Source organism: Geotrypetes seraphini, chromosome 14 (genome assembly GCF_902459505.1).
Source record: "Geotrypetes seraphini chromosome 14, aGeoSer1.1, whole genome shotgun sequence".
NCBI lineage: Eukaryota > Metazoa > Chordata > Amphibia > Gymnophiona > Dermophiidae > Geotrypetes > Geotrypetes seraphini.
Genome location: NC_047097.1, coordinates 13399419 through 13419894, shown reverse-complemented (window position 1 = coordinate 13419894; position 20476 = coordinate 13399419). Strand labels below are relative to the sequence as shown.

Here is a 20476-nt window from a genome sequence, read left to right as displayed (position 1 = left end):
TTTTTTATTCCCCTTCCTATTGTTTTTAACCTTAATTGTTCTACTTTTATAACTAGATTGTATTTCATCCCGAGTTTTCCCTATGTTTTTATTAATGTATGTGTAATTTAATTTATTATTATGTATTAGTAGTTATGAAACTTGTCGTTTATGTTTGTAATTTTATTTACTACAATGTATTAGTAGTTATAGTACATCTCTTTTATGTTTTATCACTTTGTACATCGCTTAGAATTCAGAATAAGCGATTACTCAAATGTTATAATAAACTTGATAAACTTTTAATCTTGTCAAGGTAATATGGCAAATAAATCAGAATAAATTCTGTAATTATCGGAAGATTGGGTTCTTACCTCGATAATCTTCTTTCTAGTAGAAGGGTAGTAGGCTTGACAAGTGGATTTCTCCTCTTCACCTGCAAGGCTTGCAAACATTTTTCCACTCCACTTCCTTGTGTCACTGAGCAGTGCCTCAGTTTGTATCTAAGCAATGGATAATCCCTAAGAAGGAGAAAGAACAAGGAGGGCGCGGGGAACTCCCCAACAATTTAAGTTTTTTCTTCTCTGCAACAAGTACAATTAAACCAATGGATATATATTATAAACAAAGATGGAATCAAACAAGCCACCTTCCTGAGTGCAACCAGCAATAACATTTATGCAGCTCCTATAGCCTCTCCCAAAGGTTTCACTATAGTGCTAACAGATAACTTACATTACATTAGTGTTTTCTATCCCGCCAATACCTTGAGTTGGCCTGGGCATTCCTAGGGAGCTTACAGAGTTGATAGATAGAGTGAGCTTACACAAATTGACGACTAGCATGAGCGATGGGTTTTGGGGGAGGGTTTATAAGGTTTTTGATTAGCTCATTTGACAAATTTTTTGAAAAAGTATAGTTTTCAGTTCTTTCCTGAATGTTTTGTAGTTGGTCGTCATGGTCAGTAGCTTGGAGAGGTGGCAGTCTATCTTCGCTGCTCTGGTAGCTAGTAGTTCGTCATATAGTTTTTTGCTTTGTATGCCTTTTGCTGGGGGATGGGTGAAGAGAGCATTTATTCTCCTTGGTTTTGAAGTGTTATTTTTGATCAAGTGTTTGTTTAGGTAGCTGGGACCAGATCCATTTAGGGCTCTGAAGTGGGTGCAAAAGAATTTATATTGTATGCATGCTTGTATTGGTAAGCAGTGGTAATGTGATCGTATTTTTTCAATGAATATATCAATCTAAGAGCTGTGTTTTGCAGTTTGTAATTGTTTTAAGGTATAGGCGGGGCAAGACAGGTATAGGCTGTTACAGTAGTCCAGGAGACCCAGGATTAGCGCTTGGACCATGAAACTGAATTGTTCTTTGTTGAAGTATTTTCTTAGATTGTACATGGTTGCAAATGCCTTCTGGACTGTTTTGTGATTTGAAGTTGCATGGTGTAGCCCTTGTCTATTATTATTTCCAGCAGTTTTAGGTTGGGTTACAGGGGGTATAGGATGGAATTTAATTCTAGGTTTGTTATGGAGGGTGTTTAGTTTTTTTTTAGAAGTAGGAATTTGGTTTTGCCTTGGTTAACTCTTACTTGTTTAACAAATACATTAAGCATCTTCATTCTCTCTTGGCCATTCACTGACAAGCATCTGAAGACACCCATATGTGTCTGAGGAAGAAAGCAGGCTAACTTAACATCTGACAGAGCAGGCTGCCAAGCCTACTGTATCCTTCTACTAGAAAGAAGCTTATTAAGGTAAGAACCTAATATTCCATTCTAGTGCAAAGGATACAGCAGTGGGATGTACCAAAGCAGTCCCCCGAGTCTAGGGTGGGGCAGATGAGCCTGCTGTGAGCACCGAGAAACCAAAAGTCATGCGTGCATTTGTGCTGCCACCTCCACTCTGTAAAACTTTGTAAAAGTATGGAGGGTGAACCATATAGCTTCTCTACAGATTACCTCAGGCGGAACTGCCTGGAATTCTGCCCATGAAGAGTCCATACTTCTGCTGGAATGCACTTTCAACAAAATCAGCAGCTGCTTACCACAGACAATGTATGCAGACAAGATAATCATGCAAATCCATCTAGAGATGGAGATACTTTTGAGGCAGGCCTTCCCCGTTTGCTAAGATGGTCGGAAAGACAAAATTTGTTTGTCACCTCGAGATAAGGGAGGACTCTCCTCATGTCCAGTAACACCAAGACTTTGTCCTTCTTTATGCCTGTGGCATGGAATGCCGGAATCCAGACTTCCTGATTTACATGGAAGGCCAAGATCACTTTTGGTAAAAAGGAAGGCACAGTACATAGAGACATGCCCACCTGAGGAAGTGCTCTCTGCCTAGAGCTCCGAAATAGAGAATGATACGGGGAAAACAATCTGTCCCCGTCACCGCCCCATCCCCTTCACCGCCCTGTCACCGCCATTCCCTTCACCGCCCCGTCACCGCCATCCCATTCACCGCCCCATCCCCGCAACATCCATACAAGCCTCAGTACTGCAATATTTAGCTTATTCCTTCCTTATAAATCAATGTTCTGGCTGCTGAACTAGAGAAAGAGATGTTCAGCTGGCAAGGCTTTGTTTATAAATTTTTATCTACACAACTAATATACTACTTTATCCTAAAGAAAAGAAAAAGAAAATAAATAGAATTTTTTTTCTACCTTTGTTGACTGGCTTCTGCTTTCCTCATCTTCTCATTCAATTCCTTCCATCCACTGTGTGTATTCTCTCTGCGTCTTCCATTTGCTGTTACTGTGCCTCTCCCTTCACCCCCCCCCAATTGGTCTAGCACCCATCTTCTTCCCTCCACTCCCCCATAGTCTGGCATCTGTCTTCTTCCCTTCCAGCGTCTTCTCCCCACTCTGTCTTCCCTTTCACTCCCTCCTTCCTAGTGTGAGCTGGGAACACACGCGATTGCGCGGTCCAGCAGCCTCAACCCGCCCGATCGCAGCGTTTAGCCAGCTCCCTCCCTCCATCTCACCTTATATGCTGAGTTTGCCAGCTTTCTTTCTCCCAAGCCGCATGCGTTCAAAAAGCTGTGCAAGTTGATCAATCTTCTCCTCTCCTGCAACTTCCTGTTTCCGGTTGCATCAGAGGAGAAGATTGATTAACTCGCGCAGCCGCGCTTGCGCGTCTTTTTGAACGCGTGCGGCTCGGGAAAAAGAAAGCCGGCAAACAGCATATAAGGTGAGGTGGAGGGAGGAAGCTGGCTAAACGCTGCAATTGGGCGGGTGGGGGCTGCTGGACCGCGCAATCCTTGATACCTCACTGCGGAGACAAGACCATTCACCGCTCCACGGGGCGGTGAATGGCCTTGTCCTCATCCCCGCAGCGACTACTATTTTTTTTCCCCCGTTTCGGCAGGTTACCCGCGGCTACTCGTGGCTAGCTGCGGGTAACAACCACCGTGTCATTCTCTACTCCGAAACCCTTCTCCCCTAGGTGTCAGCCACCAGGAAAACTGTGTTGATGATAAGATCCATCAGGGACGCATTCTGTTGAAAGGGGATAGATTCTGTACAAACGTAAGGAAGTTCTTCTTCACCAGAGAGTGGTAGAAAACTGGAACGCTCTTCCGGAGTCTGTTATATGGGAAAACACCCTCCAGGGATTCAAGACAAAGTTGGACAAGTTCTTGCTAAACTGGAACGTATGCAGGTGAGGTTGGACTCAGTTAGAGTGGTGTTCTTCAATCACCGGTCCATGGAATGGTGCCGGTCAACAGAAATTTCCTGCCGGTCCACAGGGCCAGCATGTGCATCAGGCCCAAAACAATGTTCTTCAACCGCCAGTCCACGGGGCGATCGATGCAGCGTTATCTTTGAGCCAGCTCTCTCTTCCTCACTGATTCAGTGCACAAAGCCACAGGCAGTGGCTACTATGAGCGTCCTGTGCCTGAACCGGAAGCCTTCTCTCCGACGTTGCAACGTCAGAGGGAAGGCTTCCAGATGAGGCACGGGACACGCAAGGAGCCGCTGCCCGCAACTTTGTGCACTGCATCAGTGAGGTAGAGGGAACCGTCCTGAAGATAATACCGGGGGCGGCATAAAATGGCCAGGCGGGAGCAGGCCAGAAGGTAAGCCATAGCATGGAGGGAGGGAGACAACAAAGGTAGGGGGGAATAATTTTATTTTTGAATTTAGTGATTGAATTATGTCAATTTTGAGAATTTACATCTGCTGTCAGTGTGCTTTGTGTAGTTTAATTTTGTGGTTAACCATTATGTTTTGTTAATAAGATTATATTGTGTATCTGTGAAAAATGAATGGAAAAAATAGTGTTACAATTAGTACTATTATCAGGGCGGGGTCTGGGGTGGAGATTGGGTAGAGATGGGCGGGGTCTGGCTCACGACTTAGCCCAGTGTTCTTCAACCACCGGTCCACGGACCGATGCCAGTCCACAGAATAATTATTTTATTTTTGCCGGTCCATAGGTGTAAAAAGGTTGAAAAACACTGATTTAGAGCACTGGTCTTTGACCTGGGGGCTGATGCGTGAGCGGACTGCTGGGCACAATGGACCGCTGGTCTGACCCAGCAGCGGCAATTCTTATGTTCTTATGTAGGGGTACATAAAGAGCCTTACAAAGGGCCCGTAAAACTATATTAAGATTCCATGTAGGAAATGGTTGTCGCAAGGGAGGATGCTGCCACAATGCTCCATTGAGGAATCTAGTGATGTCTGGATGGGAAGCTAAGGACCCTTTCTCTACTCGATCTCTAAAACATGAGAGGCTGGCTACCTGTACCTTGAGAGAGTCAACCATTAGATACTTTTCGAGATCATCCTGAAGGATAGACAGGATTACAGATATGGGAGCCATGTACGTCTCTACCTTCTAACCATCACATCATCACTGAAAAGTACTTAGCATTAGCCACGACAGTCACTGGTTTCTTGGATTGTAGAAGGATAGTTACGACTACCTCTGTGTATCCTGCACGCTCAAGAGTCAAGCCATAAGACCAAAGTGTTCTGGATCCTACAGGGCAATTGGGCCCTGTGACAGAAGTGTTGGCAGTAAGGGCAGCCTGAGATATTTGTCCTTTTTTAGCCATACTAGATCCGCCTACTAGGGCTGACGTGGCCAATCCGGCGCCATTAGAATCACTGACCTGAATTTTTTGAATGATCCAGTATACCACTTACCACGGGGGAAACACATGCAACAGCTCTTCCGTTGGCCAAGGCTGGACTAAGACATCTATTCTGGCTCTTCCTGGCTTGAATCGCCGTCTGATTACTGAGATACTTTCTTATTATCTGCCAACACCATCAGGTTGATTGCTGGCCTTCCCCAATGCTTTACATTTTGTTGAAACCACTCTGAGTCAGCGACCACTCCCCCGGATCCAGGGTCTGGTGACTGAGAAAATTGTCTTGAACATTGTTCATTCCCACTGTACATGCCACCGATATGGCTTCTTGGTGGGATTTCGCCCACAGAAACAACAATTGGGCAATTTTAACTGAGCACTCCTCGGTCTTAGAACTACTCATAAGCGAAATTTGAGATGGAAGTCTGCAAAGTTAAGAACATAAGAACATAAGCAGTGCCTCCGCCGGGTCAGACCATAGGTCCATCCTGCCCGGCAGTCCGCTCCCGCAGCGGCCCAAACAGGTCACGACCTGTCTGAATCACCAGAAGGGGCTCCCTTGCCACCTTGGTTTCTCATTGAAGTCCTATCTTCCCATCGAAGTCCTAACCCTCCGGTCTTGCACATGCACGACCTGGTTGGGTTTCTATACTTATTACCTGGTTAGCTTTCTATACTTGTGTTACATCCCAGCTCCTCCCTCAGTATCCGACGATCCCTTTATCCCTCAGGAATCCGTCCAATCCCTGTTTGAATCCCTGTACCGTACTCTGTCTGATCACTTTAATCCTCGCAAAGATACTATAATGACTTCCATCAAGTCCGTCAGTTTGAAAAATCTTTACATCATCGGGTCCTCTCCCTGGGTGTAGGGCAGCCACAGACTTCTGACTGTGATTACCCACTTGAGAGCCAGAATCCTCTTGAGGATTCACTTTGATGGAGTAAACGCATTGACTCTGACCCCCTGTCATCCCAGTCCTTTTCTGATTGGACATCAGGTTCCTGCAGCAAAGTTCTCTGCTGGGGAACTGCTGCAAAGTTAAACCTCCATGCGCCACCACCTGTGATTCAGACTTACAAAATCAAAGTAAAATACCTGCCCCCGTTCACTTGAGGATATCCGCAGGGGAACTTCTTGTGTCTTCTCGCTGCTGCTAAGTTGCCATTAGAGGACTCTAGGGGGGATTTATGTCCCAATAAAGGAGCTTCCTGCGACTCTAAGACCCTGAAGGAACCCGAGGGGGCTAAGCCCAGTGCTAAACTAAACTTTAAGTTTATATACCGCATCCTCTCCATAATTACAGAGCTCGGCACGGTTTAAAAAGAGCTTAATGTAAGGAAGGACCAGCATAATGGGGTTAAAGGTTGAGTCTAGGGGGGAAGAGAGCATTACATTTTTATGAATAGCCTAGTTTTTAGATGCTTTCGGAATAGTTGAAAGGAGCCTAGATTCCGTAGTGGGTCAGTAAGGTTATTCCAGAGCTCAGTGATTCTGAAGAAGAGAGATTTCACTAGAAGAGAAGAGAGATTCCCCCCCCCCCAAGTGCCCTGCAGCGCGTAACACATGGAGGCTCCTCAGTCGACCATCCAGCACAAAGCTGGCATGATACAAGGGTAGAAAGGCTTGGGGAGTCCATAGAAATTGATTATTAACCAAATCGAGGTGTTTTGAGGCAGATAGAGGTTTTTAAAATAAAATCAGGAAATTCAAGATGTAACCTTAGCCAATGCCCTGGTAAAGGACATGAAAAAAGGGCTCTTATTTTGTTATACACTCTGTATAATATATAGCTTAAACAGGAAACAATTTTATTTTAGAGGACTGAGGACTATAAAGCTCACATTTTTGCTATTTAAAAAAAAAAAAAAAATGCTGTCACAATTTACAGAATGCACTTCAAATTTGAAACAATTACTGAGGAGAGCTGAATTAAAGTTCAAAAAATTCAGGGAAGGGTTTTTTGGAGGTGGGGACTCTATAGGAAGCCTCAACTACCCTTAAAACTTTGAATTTCAGCCCCACCTCCCCCGATGTCTCCCCTAAACAGCAATGCACTGTACTCACAGAACTGGAAGATGTTTTGCCTGCATTAGCTCTCACTGCAGCTGGACTATGGAGAAGATATGTATGCGCCTCAATCAAGCTTGTAGTTTCATTCAGGGGTGAGTCTCTTCAGGCTGCCTTTTAATCAAACCCTGAGTGTCTGAAACCCTTGACCGGGAGGCACACAGCTGGCACCTTCTACAGTCCTCTGGACCAATAAAACAGATGCAGAGCAGAACAGAAGACACCTTTCTCTTCTCGCTTGCAGAAAGAAAAATTGAGGAACTGAGGCACTGCCCAGTGACACAAGGAAGTGGAGTTAAAAAAATGTAAATTATGCCTTCTGCAAACCTTGTGGGTGAAGGGAAGAAACCTACTTGTTAAGTCTACTATATCTTTTGCATTAGGAACAGCACTTACATTTATTTCTAAATATTCTATAAAAAGAACAAAGTTGCAAGTATGAAAAAGCATACTTACTGGTCCAGTTATTGCCACAGTTTGTAATCGAGGATCTTCCCATTGTGTCCTTTTTGTATCTGGGAAATGTTTATGCTTACTGTTATTTCTTAAGAATATTTAGTGAAATATAATTTTTAGAGATTGCAAAAATAATGACAACACATACTGTGATCTATGTAGAAGACTCTTCCATCATTGTGGATTCTCTCTTCCCATCCAGGCTGTAAAGAGTTATTTTTTAATATTATCTATTTAATTAATACATATCTATTATGTTCACATTATCTACGTAAATAAGTAAATTCAAATGTAAAGTAATTTTCAGTAGTATTCACAACTGAAAAAGAGTAAATTTAATTCCGAAAGATGTTCAACACAGAACTACTTACTGGCAAAGGTCCTAAATCAGTAGGATCCAAAGACTGTTTTCTCCTCATGTGAGCTGGAATTTTCAATCTTGGATCTTCCTTTTTAAATATAAAAGCAATAAACTTTGGTTAAAAATGGAGGAAGATAATAAAAGGCAGTTTTATTTTTTTTTAATCAGTGCTGTATAGTAAAGATACTTACAGGTATATATTCTGACATGTAGGTGATGTCATCCACAGAATCCAGTATAAACACTGACAAGTACACTGTCACTTTAAATCTTTAGGCAGTGCCCATACTGTGTGTGTGCTGGTGCCATCCCGCCTGACACTGGCTCATGAGATCATGGGTACAGTAACAAAGCTAAGAAGCCAACTAAGTGAGGTGGACGGATTGTGAGAATATATGCCTGCTGTCCTTGGAGAATACCTGCTATAGGTAAGTAACTTTGTTTTCTCCGAGGAGACAGGGTGAAGAACTTATGTGCATGACAGAGGAGCGGGACTTGTGTGCGATTGTATGTTATGATCTTAAGGTGGCCAAACAGATTGAAAAGGTGACGGTGAAAGCTAGAAGGATGTTAGGTTTCATAAGGAGAGGCATGGCCAGTAGGAAAAAGGAGGTATTGATGCCCCTGTATAAGACTTTGATGAGACCTCATTTAGAATATTGTGTACAATTCTGGAGGCACCTTCAAAAAGATATAAAAAAGATGGAGTCAGTCCAGAGGAAGACTACTAAAATGGTATGTAGTCTTCATCATAAGGTGAATGGGGACAGACTTAAAGATCTCAATCTGTATACTTTGGAGGAAAGATAGGAGAGGGGAGATATGATAGAGATGTTTAAATACCTATGTAATGTAAATGTGCATGAGTCGAGTCTCTTTCACTTGAAAGGAAACTCTGCAATGAGAGGGTATAGGATGAAGTTAAGAGGTGATTGGCTCTGGAGTAATCTAAGGAAATACTTTTTACAGAAAGGGTGGTAGATGCATGGAACAGTCTCCCAGAAGAGGTGGTGGAGACAGAGACTGAGTCTGAATTCAAGAGGGCCTGGGATAGGCACATTGGATCTCTCGGAGAGAGAAAGAGATAATGGTTACTGCGGATGAGCAGACTAGATGGGCCATTTGGCCTTTATCTGCCATTATGTTTCTAAGTTTAGTTCAGTCCAGGTAGTATGCCAGAGCACGTTTGAAGTTCAAGTGACCAGTTGTCTCTCCAGGATGCATATACGGTTTTGGAAAGAAAACAGCAGAACTATGTACTGGTTGAGGTGAAATTCTAAGGTCATCTCAGGAAATCTTGCATAGGGAGGATCAGACTCATGACGTGCAAATGTAAGGGCAATGAGTAAAATGACTTTCAATGTGAGATGTTTCAGAGAAAAAGATGTAAGCCCATTTTGTGGCTTTGGTTGCTACGGCGGCCAGATTATGTGTGGCCCGGTTTTGGAAACAGCTTGATCTCCCTACAAAGTTGGATCTCTTTCTTAAAGTGGATGATATCTATCTAATGTCTAAACTGACCGCTTTACGGACAGATACCTCTGGTTCTTTTCACCGTGTCTGGAGTGCATATGGTAACTGGAGGGGCCTTGCATAGATGCCTGGACTTTGACATGTGTAGCTGCTCCCTAGATGTTTTGGGCTTGCACAACACTTGGTTGGGAGGGTGGGGGGAGGGAAGATTGTTCTGCTGGGGAATAATCCGTTATTGCAGTTGGCATTCAGCCTGTGTATGCTTCTTTCTTTGCTTAATAAATTATTTGAAAATTAAAAAAAAGAAAGAAAAAAGATGTAAGCAGTTCAAAGGAATGCTTCATTAAAGTAGCTAATACTACGTTAAGATCCCAAGCAACAGATAGAGGCTTGATAGGTGGTTCTGTGTGGAACAAGAATTTTATGAAATGGGCTAACAATGGATGAAGAGATAGAGGTTTTCTGTCCAACAGAGAATGAAACATACTGATAGCACTTGGATGAATTCTAATTGAACTGGTTTTTAGACTGGATTAGAGAGGTGGATTAGGTAGTCCAGTATAGATGAAGTGGACATGTGATGAGATGCACACCGGGAAGAGAATCTCATCCATCTGAAGTAGCAGTGTCGAGTGGAGGATTTCTAGATGCTTCTAAGACATCAGGTACTGCAGCCAAGAGGCAGAAAGCATTTACTTGTTTTATGAAAGGACTATGCTGTTACTGCTAACGATGATAGTGTGGCCAAAGCAGTGTTATTAGGATCGTGGTGCCTCGATCTTGGCAAAATTTGAATAGAGTTTTCCTGATAAGAACATAAGAATGGCCTTACTGGGTCAGACCAATGGTCCATCAAGCCCAGTAGCCCGTTTTCACGGTGGCCAATCCAGGTCACTAGTACCTGGCCAAAACCCAAAGAGTAGCAACATTCCATGCTACCGATCCAAAGCAAGCACTGGCTTGCCCCATGTCTCTCTCAATAATAGAGTATGGACTTTTCCTCCGGGAAATTGTCCAAACCCTTCTTAAAACCAGCTACACTATCCACTCTTATCACAATCTCTGGCAATGCATTCCAGAGCTTAACTATTCTTTGAGTGGAAAAATATTTCCTCCTATTGGTTTTAAAAGTATTTCCCGGTAACTTCATTGCGCGTCCCCATGTCTTTGTAATTTTTGACGGAGTTAAAAAAAAAAAAAAAGAAGATCCACTTTTTCTACTCCACTCAGAATTTTGTAGACTTCAATCATATCTCCCTTCAGTCATCTCTTTTCCAAGCTTAAGAGCCCTAACCTTTTTAGTCTTTCCTCATATAAGAGGAGTTCCAGCCCCTTTATCATTTTGGTCACTCTTCTTTGAACCTTTTCTAGTGCCACTATATGTTTCTTGAGATAAGGAGACCAGAATTGAATGCAATACTCCAAATGAGGTTGTACCATGGAGTGATACAGGGGCATTATGACATTCTTAGTCTTGTTAACCATCCCTTTTAAAATAATTCCTAGCATCCTGTTTTCTTTTTTGGCCACCGCCGCACATTGGGCAGAAGGTTTCATCGTATTGTCTACAATGATACCCAGATCCTTTTCTTGGGCACTAACCCCCAAGGTGGACCCTAGCATCTGGTAACTGTGATTCAGGTTATTCTTCCCAATGTGCATCACTTTGCATTTGTCCACATTAAATTTCATCTGCCACTTGGACGCCCAGTCTTCCAATTTCCTAAGGTCCGTCTGCAATTTTTCACAATCTGCATGCGTTTTAACAACTTTGAACAGTTTAGTGTCATCTGCAAATTTAATCACCTCACTTGTCATTCCAATTTCCAGATCATTTATATAGAGGTATCAGAGGAAATGCATAGAGGAATCTGTCCCCACAATGAATGAGGAAGGGATCCGATGCAATGTGATTGGGAGTATACAGTCTGGAGCAGAATTGTAGAAGTTTGTTGTTATGGGGGGAAGTGATGAGATCTAGGTCTGATGTCCCCCATCTGAAAAAAATCTGACTTAAAACGGATGTGCTGAAAGACCATTTGGAGGTTAAAGGAGGCTGCTCAATTTGTCTGCCAAGACATTCTAATTTCCTGTTAAGTAAACTGCTCTGAGAAGTATGCCTGAGCAGCTGTCCAATTCCAAATCTCTATTTCTTTCATGCAAAAGGAGGTGAGATCCTGTGCTTTCTTATCTGTTCAGATGAAACATGGCAACTTTATTGTCTGCATGGATAAGGACTACTTGTTTTAGGAGACGGTGCTGGAATGTTTTAAGAGCATTGTCTATTGCTCGCAAGTTTGAGAAGATTGATATTGAAGGTTTATTATTGGTGAGCTTATACTTCCCGAGTGTGGAGGCTGTTAAGATGAGCATCCCATCCTAACACTGAAGTATCTGTGGGCAGAAGTTAGTGATGGTGGGGTGTGTGGAGCTGGAAGGGAAGACCTCGAGTGAGACTGTGAGGAACAATCCACCACTGGAGAGAGTGACGAAGGTCCAAAGTAACTGAGAAGTAGAGACTGATGTCCTGTGGCTTGAGACCACTGGTTCAACAGGATCCATTGAGGAACTGAGGTAAAGACATGCCAATGGAATGATGTGTACTGCCAGTTGACTGAGAAGGCGTAACATCTGATGTGCGAAGGGAGGAAACTGTTTGGCACAGGTAAATAAGATTGCCCATGCTCTACTGCGGTAGAAAAACTTGATCTTGAGTACTGTCCAGGAAACTCCTATGAACTCTAGTGCCCGAGAAAAGTACGGATGAGACTTTTGGTAGTTGTCGGCAAATCTGAGCAGCAGAATTGTTGGCATGCAGAGCCGCTTGCAATGATGAAGCCTTGCTCAACTAATCATCTAAGTAGGGAAATACATGAAACCCCCCAAAGGCTGCTGCAATTACTACTAGGCATTTCGTGAGGCCACGAAGGGCCAAAGCCAGTCTGAAGAGCAAGACTTTGTATTGGAGATGTTGAGATCCAATGTGAAAATGAAGATACACTCACATATCCATCCCACCTGCTCACAGAAAGTAAGCCTCTTTGAGATCCAGAAAGCGAATCCAATCGCCTTTTCCCAGTAGAGGTAGAAGGGCTCCCAAAGAGACCATGTGAAACTTCTCTTTCAACAAGCATTTGTTGAGGCCTCAGAGATTTAGAATTGGTTGAAGGCCTCCAGAGGTCTTTTCTGGTATCAGGAAATACTTCACCTAGAACCCCTAGCCCCTCTCCTGCAGAGGAACAGGTTCTATTGCGTTTAGCTGGAGAAGGGCCAAGAGCTCTTGGTGAAGGAGGGTCTTTTGGAGGGATTTGAAAGTAGACTCTTTTGGTGAGTGATTTAGAAGTTTTCTGATCAATCATAAGGTGTAGCCCTGAGTGGCGACATGAAGCACCTACTTATCTGTTATACGAGTTCAATGTTGATGGAATTAGATTAGCTTGCTTCTGATGGAGCGATTAGGAGGAAGACGCAGGGAAATATTGGCAATGCTCTCTAGAAAGGAGTCAAAAGGATGAGTGCTGTTTTGACTGAGGTTGAAGTTATAATTTTTGTGATCTTTGTTATCTTGCACGAGGTCACTGAGGAGCAGGCCTAAAAGATGAGGAAGATGGCTGCCAGAACTTTTAACTTTGTTCACCATTTTAACCACAAAATCATCCAAATTAGAAACGTCCAAATCAGCACCAATTAGACTTGGGAGGAGGTCAGCACTGCAATAGATTGGCCACATAGACATGCCAACAGAGCAGTGGGGCACATTAGAGGGCATTGTTGTGAACTTCACATAAAGAGTGTCAGATATACATCTCACCATAATCCCTTTATAATTTATGGTGAGCCCTCTAAACTCCCTCAAAACCTACTATACCCATCTATCTACCACCCAAACAGCCCTTATGGCTGCAGGTAGCACCTACATGGCAGTCTAGTAGGGTTTTGATGGGCTCAGTTTCCACCATAGATGAGATGGTTAGAGTGGCTTATGGGCCTGGCTTCTCCTCTCTATGGTTCACTAGCCCAGCCCACCTGTGTGTAGCTCTATTAGGCTTTTCCATACCAGGTGCTGCTGTTCAAGAGAGGGGTAAATACTGTTTTATTCTGAAATTTTGTTGGGGGGAGGGGGTCAGCGACCACTGGGGGAATGTGGGAGTCATGACTTAATCCCTTTATGGCACTTAGATGCTTCAAAAAGTGGTCTAGCTCAAAGTGTCTAAATTCCATTCAGAATGTTATGCAAAAGGTTCAATTGTCACTGCAAGACATCCAAGTTTAAGCTGGCCCAAAGCCCATTCAAAACACACCTCTTACATGCCCCTTTTTAGACTTGGCCATTCTGAAGGGTGAATGTCCCACAAAACATCCAAAATCATGGTTCTGAAAATCAGCACTTGGTTGTTTTCTCGACAAAACATCCAAATGCTGATTTAGATGTTTTTTTTAATGATTTAGTGTTATGAAAATGCCCCTAAAAGTTTGATGTGCTCCAGAGAAAAAATGAACTAATGGTTCCACAAGCCAATGTTGAGTGGGAAGGCATTGGCATATATGCCTTATGGGCACTGCCAAAAGATTTAAAGTGACAATAAACCTGGTAGTGTCTGGACCTGGTTCCGTGGCCGATGTTACCCACATGGGAGAATATGTCTGCTTGTCTTCAAAAAAACTTTCTTATACTCTTCATGTAACCTTAGCCAATGCCCTGGTAAAGGACAGGGAAAAATGGCTCTTATTTTTTTATACACTCTGAACAATACATACAATTTTATTTTACAGGACTGAAGCCTTTAAAGCTCACATTTTTGCTGTTATTTTATTTTTTTAAAATGCTGTCATAATCTACAGAATGTACTTCATATTTTAAACAATTGCTGTAAATGGTCCTATGTGCTAATATTTGCCAGTATAGCAGTTTTGACTGTACAATCAAGCACATAAAAATGTGAAAAGAAACAGCATGGGAGCCAGCTTAGTGACTCAGTTTAAAAGGTAAAAGCAAAATTACCCATGTAGTAGTCTTGGTAATGTGATTGATGAAGAAAGGTCGGCCGTTGGGTGCATTACGCATTTCCCAGCCCTTGGGGAAAAATCCTTGCGGATATTCAGGTTGCTGATTCAAGGAGGATTCCCCAGAATAACCTGAGGTTAATTCTGTTAGTTGACAAGTAGAAGCACTTTGATGAGGTGACTGTGGAGATAATTCCATGGATGTCTGCTATAGAAATTATTTTTAACGAGTTAATTTTGTATTGTACAACTCTGGAACTTGAAACAAAAACAACATGATGAACCAAATAAGCATATGTTTAAAACAAAATGATTTAAAAAAAATTTAAGAAAAGCAATTGAAGTAAATATTTAAATTTCAGTAAGCTTTAAAAGCTGCAGCATATCCAACAATTTCAGTAAACAAGATCTCCAGCCAAACAAGGTGTAGGCCACATTATAGAAAGAAGAGTGGAGTTGGGGAGGACCTGAGCAGCAGACTTTTGTGTGGGAAGGGGGTAAAGAGTTAATGGGCACAGTAGGATAGATGTCACCAAGATCTGGCTAAAATGGAGGTACAATCATAGATCTGAAGCAAACAGGCAGTTTACCACATTCGATAGAAACAAATTTTGCTTTAATTACTGGGGTAAGAGTAAACTAGAAGCTCTTGTTTCCTTTTATACAAAATGAATTGCATAAAAATAATGCTTATTTTAATTCAGAAGTTTAAGCTTAAATTGCACAAAACATAAGTTCTTTAATTTCTCACATTCATTAAATTCATAGGATTTTTTTCTTTTGGGGCTGGGCCTACTGAAGTATGTTTTACTGAACAAATTATCTGCTCCATTACTCTACTTGTGTGTGTTTAAACTGTGTTCCTAACAGAGAAGCCAAATGTCCTTGCATGTATGCTATTTATTTTCTATCCCGTTCTCCCCAAGAAGCTCCAGAACAGGTTACAGGTTAACATACATAATATAGTCAAAACGGGTTACAATTTGCCATACTTACAATACATGTGTTCGTCCTAACTTGTCATATACAGAGGAGCTGATTCTAGTATACATTTCTTTATCATCATATGGCAATAGGCAGGGGGATTGGGGAAGAGGTAAGTTTTTATTGCATTCCTAAAGTTCAGGAGCCCTTTGAGGGATCTGATCTATGGGGGCAGTTGATTCCAGTAGCTTGGTATGAAATGGGAGTAGGATTGTCATCTGGTGATCTGTAGCTACCTGTATAGGTGGTCTTTCCCAAGTAGTTGTTCTGGTATTATGATCTATATAATAAGCTCTTCCTTTATCATCAACCTTTTCTTCCCAACCTGCTGGTAACCCAGATGAAGTGGGTAACAGCTAAAATTGAATGTTAACAGAAAAAACACAAAATTATGGCAATAAGAAAGAAATTGCACTGTATATTAAACTAGCAGTGCTAAATAAATACAGACAAATGCAAAAGCTTTGTATGCTTTTTTTTATTTTTTTTTGCATCTCTCTATTTATTTATTTTTTAAACATTTGCTTCTGCATTGTGTTAAATCTTCCTGGTCAATTGCAGTCAGATGGAAACTGCCAAGCTTTTTCCCACTGCTGCTCATTGCAAATGCTACATCCCCTTCTGCTCTGTTGCCTTACTCTTTTCTTTTATATTAAGTGGTGCATGATTCTAATGATTGAACAACAGACTGTGGAAATGACCATAGTATATAGCAGAGATCATTCATAAGTCATCAAAATTTTCCATTAAAAAAAAATTAATTTAGAAAGCTATAGGAGCAAGATATAATTAAGCAAAGTATGAGGGGCATTCATCTACCTCAGTAGGAAAGAAAAGTTAAATTACTGAACACACCTCATACTGTACCATAGCAAAACTTCACTCAGTTTCCAGTATGTACGAGACATTGTTACAAAAAGTTATACCGAAGGGGGTCTTAAAGATGCTTCATACTTAGGGAGAAATTCTAAAACTGGTGCCTAAACGTAGGCACCGGTAGGTGCCCTACCGGCGCTTAATTAATGAACTAATGGCAAAAAAATGGCAAGGTTGAAGTGCCTACTGGTGCCTAAACAAAAGGAGCTGGAATCGTACTTACGTAGGTGCTTTAGGCTGCTGAACGCCAAATCAGGCATGGTCAACACCAGAAGTGGCCTTAGGTGGCCTAAAGTGCCTATGTAGGCGCGATTCACATCTCCTTGTTCCATTTTACTCAGTATTTTATAGACCTCTATCATATCTCCCATGAACTGTCTGTTCTCCAGACTGAAGAGTCCTAACCACTTTAGCCTTTCCTCATAGGAAATCGTCCCATCTCTATCATTTTCATTGTTCTTCTGCGGAAAACGAAGAACTGAGGTATCGCGAGCCAGTGTCGGGAAGGAAGGCACTTGCGCATGTGCGGTGTGGGCAGTCGTAAGTTTCTAAAAACGTAAAGTGGCAATACATTTTTACCACTGTCCGTACTGGGCTCTATGGATGACGTTACCCATGCATGTGAGAATATGCTGCCTGCTTGTCCTAGGATAAAGCATAATACTTAGTCCCAAAAAGATTTTATATGCGGACATTGCCATAGGGCAGGCAAAAAAGAATTGGCCCCTTGTCTACATTTTCTACACAGTGGTGAGTCAATCAGACCTGAATGGAAAACCTGTACCTGAGTAAAGTAAGCTCTAGATATGATTCTATAAGTACAGTCTCTCCAAAGGGAGCCTGTTAATGTTTTTGGTATACACCTGTTAATATTTTAGCTTAACTAATATCAGTGTCCTGCAGGGGTATTCCCAGTTCCTCACTCCATTTAGTAACCAACCAATTATAAGATCTAGCAGGCAAGACTTCCCATAGAGAAGTCATATGGAGACAGGAAAGAGACCTCTTCAAAAAGAGTCTGTAATCTATTAGTTACCCCTATAGATAATCCCTTAGTCTTAGGGTAGCTAAATGTATCCATATATATCCCCCGGTCCAACAACTAAAGTATTAGTGAGGACTAGAACAGATTTAAGCAACCCTGCCTCATCCAGTACCTGGGCTAAGGTATGGACTTCTTGAACCCCCCAGCTGCGAAAAACTACAGAGATCATACCTGGTACAAAATCAGATTTCCCCTGTAATGGTAATAGATCTGTAACCTTAGGATTATAGTTTAATACTTTCAGTAGACAATCCCAGGCTACTCTGAGTGTTCAACAAAGAATTACCACGAGCCTCTGTGGGTAATTTATGTCAGGGCGCATGTAGTAAATAAGTTAATTTTAGAGGAAAAATGTTTGTTCAAATTGTATAGGGCAGGGCTGCCCAAGTCCGGTCCTTGAGATCTACAGACAGGCCAAGTTTTCAGGATATCCACAATGAATATCCATGAGAGAGATTTGTCTGCACTGCCTTCTTGGTATGCAAATTTCTCTCTCATGCATATTCATTGTGGATATCCTGAAAACCTGGCCTACCAGAAGATCTCAAGGACTGAACTTGGGCAGCCTGCCCTATACAATTTGAACAAACATTTTTCCAGCTACAGGGGTAAAAATATTGTCACCCAGAACCCAGTCTCTTAGATGAAACAGGCCCAATTATAGAGAGATATCTGGGAGGCCTATACCTCTTCTGTTCCTAGGTCCCGTTAATCTATCAAATTGAATTTTTGGTTTCTTACTCACCCAGCAATACTTAGCAATCTCTCTCTATAAACATCACCAATCCTGAGAATTTAACTACAATGGGATTAATTGAAGTGTATACACAGCTATTTGAGAATAACATCACACTGAAAAGGTGGATGCAACCCCCCCTCCCCATGACAGTGGCAAACACTACCATTTAGCCAATTGTTGCTTAGTATATTGAAGAAGGAAAAATTATGTTCTTACCTGTTAATTTTCTTTCCTTTAGACACAGCAGATGAATCCAGAGACTAGTGGGATAGCACACATCTACCAACAGGTAGAGATAGAGAAACTGATTAACAGGTGGTCTTATTGGCTGGTACACCTCCGGTATCTTCAGTATTGCTCCTTGCCCAAGCATCCAGAACCAGTACCGTATTTCTCCACATATAGGCTGCCCCTCTGAATAGGCCACCCCCATGTACAAGCCACAGAAAAGGGTGACCTATATTTAAAAAACAGAAGATAAACCGCCCCACGTTATTAGCTGTGGCTTATCTTCTGGTACATTACCTGGCTTTTTCAACCATCCCTCCCCCTCCTTCAAAACCCCCTCGCTGGTCGGCGGACAGTGCAAGGCTCAAATCTCCAGTGGTGCACGGCAGCCGCGATTTCCTCGGCATCCAGCCTGGCCCCGCATTGTGCGCTCTGTGGGTTTTGAAGGAGGTACGGGGGAGGTGGTGTTCGGTTGAAAAAGGTACTGGGGGTGGGAGGATGATTTTAAATTTTTACATTGGCTGCACCCCATATATGGGGAAATATGGTAATATGCTTAGCATGAAGCATGTAAAAACTTCTCTCTCATAACAAAGTTCAAAGGTAATAATATAGAATACAACTACCAACTAAATCAAAACTTCTGAAACTTGAAAAGATAAACCGACAGTCAATATGCAGAAAAGGTGGGGCTCTGGATTCATCTGCTGCATCTAAAGGAAAGACAATTAACAGGTAAGAACATAACTTTTCCATCCATAGCAGATGAATCCAGAGATTAGTGGGATGTAGCAAAGCAATCCTTAATCTGGGTGGGAAGTGAACGCTGCCTCCGCAATGACCGAAGCACCAAAAGCAGTCTCCTCCCGCGCTGCCACATGCAACCAGTAATACTTAGAAAGGTATTCTTAGAAGACCAAGTAGCCTCACGACAAATCTCCTCTAAGGAAAAGCCTCTGAACTCAGCCCAGGAAGTAGCCATCGCTCTTGTTAAATGAGCATGAAGTTTTTCTGGCAATCGCTTCTCTGCCATCAAGTAAGCGGAAGCAATGGTTTCTTTGACCCATCGAGAGATGGAAGCTATGGTCGCTGCCATCCTTTGTTGTGTCCCGCGAATTAGACAAAGAGGTGATTTGAACATTGAAAGTTGTTAGTAACCTGTAGATAGTGTAGAAGAATGCTACGCACATCCAAGAAATGTAGTGAAGAGAAGCACGCCTACCAGTCATCCTCCCGGAAAGCAGGAAGAGAGACTGGTTGACATGAAAGATTGATATCACCTTAGGAAGAAACAATAGTACTGTCTTAACTGACACCCCAGAAAGCACAGTTACTTACCATAACAGGTGTTATCCAAGGACAGCAGGCAGCTATTCTCACATATGGGTGATGTTATCAACGGAGCCCAGATTCGGAAGCCTCGCAAGTGGACTTGCTTATAGAAACTAAGAAGTTTTGAGACAGCCGCACCGCGCATGCGCGAGTGCCTTCCCGCTCAGCGCAGGGCGAGTCTCCTCAGTTCAGATAACTAGCAGAGAAGCTAACCAGGGGAGGTGGGTGGGTTGTGAGAATAGCTGCCTGCTGTCCTTGGATAACACCTGTTACGGTAAGTAACTGTGCTTTATCCCAGGACAAGCAGGCAGCCTATTCTCACATATGGGTGACCTCCAAGCTAACCAGGATGGGATGGTGGGAGAATTGGCATCTTAGGAGAATTAATTTTGTAATACTCTCTGGCCAAAATAACCATCCCGTCTGGAGAAAATATCCAGACAATAGTGAGAAGTGAAAGTATGAACCGAGGACCAAGTGGCAGCTTTGCAAATATCCTCAATAGGTGTAGATCTGAGGAAAGCTACTGAAGCTGCCATTGCTCTGAATTTATGGGCTGTGACTCAGCTCTATAGTTGTAATCCAGCCTGGGCATAGCAGAAAGAGATACAAGCAGCCATCCAGTTGGAGATGGTACGCTTAGAGATTGGATGTCCCAACTTGTTGGATCGGAGACAAAAAGTTGAGGAGCAGTTCTGTGTGGTTTGGTGCGTTCCAAGTAGAAGGCCAACGCACGTTTACAGTCCAGAGTATGAAGAGCTGATTCTCCAGGGTGACACTGAGAGGGAACGGAGGAAATGCATACAGGAAGAGATTCATCCATTCC

The 20476-nt window shown here is 42.5% G+C and overlaps 1 protein-coding gene across 6 annotated transcripts in view; it reads right to left on the bottom strand.

Annotated features, from left to right (window-relative positions):
* Positions 1–20476, bottom strand: part of NEDD4 (NEDD4 E3 ubiquitin protein ligase) — a 319682-nt gene that overhangs the window by 73907 nt on the left and 225299 nt on the right. For 2 of the 6 annotated variants that reach the window (XM_033919613.1, XM_033919609.1), the window contains 5 exons: positions 15667–15786; positions 14445–14654; positions 7980–8057; positions 7757–7811; positions 7609–7667 (listed from right to left, as the gene is read on the bottom strand). In XM_033919613.1, the coding sequence (XP_033775504.1) occupies positions 7609–7667; positions 7757–7811; positions 7980–8057; positions 14445–14654; positions 15667–15786 (522 nt within the window). The remainder of the gene's footprint in view (positions 1–7608; positions 7668–7756; positions 7812–7979; positions 8058–14444; positions 14655–15666; positions 15787–20476) is intronic. The other 4 variants (XM_033919614.1, XM_033919610.1, XM_033919612.1 and 1 more) reach the window with 3 other exon arrangements.